General features: G+C 45.7%; 1 protein-coding gene across 1 annotated transcript in view; it reads right to left on the bottom strand.

Moving 5' to 3' along the window:
- Positions 1 to 2,520, bottom strand: part of cct7 (chaperonin containing TCP1, subunit 7 (eta)) — a 31,764-nt gene extending 29,244 nt beyond the window's left edge. Inside the window, exon 1 of the mRNA XM_048600942.1 lies at positions 2,478 to 2,520. Coding sequence (XP_048456899.1) covers positions 2,478 to 2,520 — 43 coding nt within the window. The remainder of the gene's footprint in view (positions 1 to 2,477) is intronic.
- Positions 2,521 to 4,906: the final 2,386 nt, after the last annotated feature.

The raw sequence follows: 4,906 nt of genomic DNA, 5'->3' as shown, positions 1-4,906 counted from the left end.
GCCTAGACCTTATGTATGCTTCCTTTTTCCTCTTTGCTAGTCTCACAATTTCACCTGTCATCCATGGTTCCCTAACCTTCCCCTTTCTATCCCTCATTTTCACAGGGACATGTCTGTCCTGCACTCTAATCAACCTCTCTTTAAAAGCCTCCCACATATCAAATGTGGATTTACCCTCAAACAGCTGCTCCCAATCCACATTCCCCAGCTCCTGCTGAATTTTGCTATAGTTGGCCTTCCCCCAATTCAGCACTCTTCCTTTAGGACCACTCTCGTCTTTGTCCATTAGTATTCTAAAACTTACGGAATTGTGATCACTATTCCCAAAGTAATCCCCTACTGAAACTTCAACCACCTGGCCGGGCTCATTCCCCAACACCAGGTCCAGTATGGCCCCTTCCCGAGTTGGAATATTTACATACTGCTCTAGAAAGCCCTCCTGGATGCTCCTTACAAATTTTGCTCCATCTAAACCCCTAACACTAAGTGAATCCCAGTCAATGTTGGGAAAATTAAAATCTCCCATCACCACCACCCTGTTGCTCCTACATCTTTCTATAATCTGTCTACATATTTGTACCTCTATCTCACGCTCGCTGTTGGGAGGCCTGTAGTACAGCCCCAACATTGTTACCGCACCCTTCCTATTTCTGAGCTCTGCCCATATTGCCTCACTGCTCGAGTCCTCCATACTGCCCTCCTTCAGCACAGCTGTGATATCCTCTTTGATCAGTAATCCAACTCCCCACTTCCCCACTTCCAGTAGTTACTCTTTTACCTATCCTTTTCCACTCTTGTAACCATCTTCTAGATCTTTTTAAATAACTTTATCAGCTATGATGTGACACAGCTATAGAGCAGAGGGACTTGAAGTTGGTCTCCTGGTCTAGAGGTAGGGACACTCCCACTCCATGAAAAGAGCCTTTCATTTAGTTTTCTAAACTGGGAAAAAAAAATTTGTTCACGCAACCTATTCCCATCATTAACCCTTTCAGACCTGGGAGCTCTCTGGTGAATCTGTACTATAACCTTTCTAAGGTCAGGACCACATTCCTCAGTGTGGTACCTGGAACTGAATGCAGTCCTTACACATGGTATCCCAGCAAAGCTCTGCACAATTGTAGTAAGGCTTAATTCAGCTCTGTGAAATGGCCTCGTGAGCCAATCAGTTGAAAGGCAGTTAGGGGTGGGCAATAAGTATAGACTTTGTCAGTGACACCCACATCCCTTGAAAGAAAACTAAATATTAACATAAAACATTTAAAAAAAACATATTGACTGTGCATTTTCAGTGACCTTGCTGTGCACAGATAGGCTGTTACATTCCACCCTCGAAATAAGCTCTTTGTTTGTGAAGACATTTCCCAGTGAATCAAAGCTTCACATGAACAGAAAGATTCCTTTTCTAATCAGATTTACTGCTCATTCATGTTCCTGGGATCCAAGTGGTCACCTTGACAAAAGTGGATCATCGAGTAGACTCGTCCTGTGGATTGGACGGTTTTCGAATCCCTCAGTGTTCAGCACTCAGTATAACCTGCAGTTTGGTTTGTGTGAAATATCGCGGCTCTGTTGCACCTTTCTGAGCATCCCTGAGATTCTGCTTTGTCACCACTGTCTCCTTCCTGTGTCTGAGTGGATTAATGCAGTGTGTGTGACATAACATAATGTTCGGTCTTTGAGAGGGGAACCCAGACCCCAATCACTGTGCAGTCAGTGCCGCTATCATTAGTTACAATCATCAAAGGCCAATCCCACAAGAGTGGTCTTCATCCCCTCATAGGGTTCATAGAGGTCTACAGCACAGAGAAAGGCCCTTCAGCCCATCAAGTCTGCACCAGTGGAAAACAAACTATTAACAATCCCCGTGTCTGCCTGGGTTTCCTGGGTACTCTGGTTTTCTCCCACAGTCCAAAGATGTGCAGGTTCAATGAGTTGGCCATGCTAAATAACCCATAGTGTCAAGGGTTGTACAGGCTAGGTGGTTTAGCCCTGGGAAAAGCAGGGATAGGTTAGGGGGTGGGTCTGGGTGGGATGCTGTTCGGAGGATTGGGTGTGGAATTGATGGGCTGAACAGCCTTCTTCCACACTGTAGGGATTCTGTGAATTCTAATCTCATTTTCCAGCACTTGACCCTGTGCAGTTCTGGGAATGTGTTCTGAAAACTATCCCCTTGCCTGAGGCATTGAAGAGTGACAGGGAAATGTGTACCCACTGTGGCAAGCAGACCCTGCACAAAAGGAAGGGGAGCAATTGGATGCAAGATGTTCGTATGTGTCTCTCTGTCCAGCAGGGCCTGCTCATTCTTGTCCAAAGCTCATGTTATCCAGGAGAACGGTGGCTGGGCAGTGATCATCTCGGACAATATGTATACGACAGCTCGTATATTGAGATGGTGCGGGATGGCACGGCCAGGGACAATGACATCCCAGCACTGTTCCTCCTCGGGAAGGATGGGTGAGTTTGGGAATAGATACCTGTCAGACGTTTCTCAGCCACAAAGAGGGTTGATGGGGGCATCAACTGGAATTGGACTAGCAAACCAGAGAATGTAGCGTCTAGCAGAGGTGCACAATATTGCACCCAGTTCTGGTCACCATGCTTTAGGAAAGATGTGAGAGAGTGTGGAGGTACCAGGATTAGGGAGTTTTAGTTCCAAGGTTGGAAAGATAAGATAGAGGAACAGAATTAGGCCAATCGGCCCATCGAGTTTGCTCTGCCATTCAATCCTGGCTGATATGTTTCTCAACCCCATTTGCCTGCCTTCTCCCCATAACCTTTGATCCCCTTACCAATCAAGAACCTCTCTATCTCTGTCTTAAATACATTCAGTGACTTGGCCCCCACAGCAATAAATTCCACAGATTCCTCACCCTCTGGCTGAAGAAATTCCTCCTCATTTCAGTTCTAAAGGATTGTCTCTTCACTCTGAGGCTGTGCCCTCAGGTCCTAGTCTCTCCTACTAGTGGAAACATCTTCTCCATGTTCACTTTATCCAGGCCTCTCAGTATTCTGTAAGTTTCAGTCAGATCCTTCCTTGTCCTTCTAAAGTCCATCAAGTACAGACCCAGAGTCCTCAAAAGCCCCTCATATGACAAGATCCTCATCCCTGGAATCATTCTTATGAACTTCCTCTGGAACCCCTCCGGAACCCCTCCAAGGCCAGCATATCCTTCCTTACATTACAGGGCCAAAAACTGTTCATAATGCAGTCTGACAAGAACCTTATACACCCTCAGCAGTACATCCCTGCTTTTATATTCTAGCCCTCTCAAAACAAATGCTGACTTTACATTTGCTTTCCCAACTGCAAAATTGAATCTTCCTGTTAACTTTAAGATAATCCTGAACTAGGAGTCCAAAGTCCCTTTGTGCTTCAGATTTCTAAAGCCTTTCCCCTTTTGGAAAGACTAAGTTGTTCTTCTGGAAACAAAGACGATTGAGGGGAGATTTGATTGAGGTGTGCAGAAGAGGACAGGCCGAGAGAGAGAGAAAAGGGGACTCTTGTGGTGCAGTGGATGCATCCTTACCTGGTGACCTGGGTTCAGGTCCTACTGCTCCAGAGGTGTGCAATAACATCTCTGAACAAGTTGACTTGGAAAATATCCCTATCTGTGATTTGAGGCTTTGGTTTGCTGCAATAGTGTATAAACAAAGAAAAGCCGCTCCCATTGGTTGGTTGGACAAGGACTGCGGGGGATAGAAATATGAAGACTTTGGGCAGGGGGCAGTCCAGATGGGAGGAAAGGCTTTGTGCAGCGAGGGGTAATGACCTGGACCTTGCTGCCCACACACAGGACATAGGAGACAACGAATGGCTTCATAGAGCAAATTGGAAGGCAATTGAGGGAAATAAATTTGGGAGTCAAGATAAGGATGGAAACATTATTACACAGGGAGTTGTGGTGTGGAACGTGCTGCCAGAAAAAGCTAATGGAAACAAGACCAAACGTGACATTCACAAGGCAACTGGATAAATATCTGAAGGAGTCACGAGGAGAGATAGCAGAGGAGTGGGACTAATCCAAACAGCCAGCACAGACATGATGGGCCAAATGGCCTCCAGCACAGATATCATTCTATGATTTGACAGCATTTGCTTTCCCCACTGTTGGCAGGTATATATGATCAGGTAATCATTGGAGCTGCATGGTCTCCCATCTCCATCTCAGTGAATGAGAGTGGGATTCTGAAATTTCAGTTCAGACACCTCTGGTGACAGCCGGCCCGTTTGCACTAATCTCCAAAAGATGCGCTCTCGATCAAACAAAGACTTTATGATGCTTGTGTTTTCTCACTTTATTTAATAGATTAACCTGCTGTTAACTTTCTTCCCCTCCCTGTTTCTGTTCCCATCTCTCCCACAGTTACGGACTTGGGTGGGAACCCAGTGCACAGTCACTGCCAAATACTTGTTCCTTTTCATGACTATTTTTCTAACTCCTGCAGTTGCAGTTCTGTCACAGGATCTTCTCAAAATGAACTTGTACAGTGATTCATTACAGCCTCTGTCCTGTCATTTTCCTGCCACAGGAATCCTGGTTGAGATCCACCTGCCTGCCAGGCTTGGTTTTTGGCGGGGGGAGGGCTTTACTTAAGGAAGAGTGAGGAGTGGAACAAGTCGTACCTGGTGATCCAGAGATATGGGTTCAAATCCAACGAGGACAGATGGTGAAATATAAATTCAATAAAAACTGGAGTTCAAGCTAGTCCAATGGTTAAAAATAATAATGTCACTTAAGGAAAGAAATCTGCCATCCTTACCCGGTCTGGCCTATGTGACTCCTGTATGGGATTGACTGGAGTTCCTGCTGAAACAGCCCAGCAAGCCAGTCAGTTCAAGGGAAATTAGGGTTAGACAGTGATGGCCAAATGCCATTAAAGAATAAAAAGAAACCAGACTCCA

The sequence above is a fragment of the Rhincodon typus genome, chromosome 1, assembly GCF_021869965.1.
Source record: "Rhincodon typus isolate 14 chromosome 1, sRhiTyp1.1, whole genome shotgun sequence".
NCBI classification, from domain to species: domain Eukaryota; kingdom Metazoa; phylum Chordata; class Chondrichthyes; order Orectolobiformes; family Rhincodontidae; genus Rhincodon; species Rhincodon typus.
Note: the sequence above shows the minus strand (reverse complement) of the source record. Positions and strands in the feature narration are given on the sequence as shown.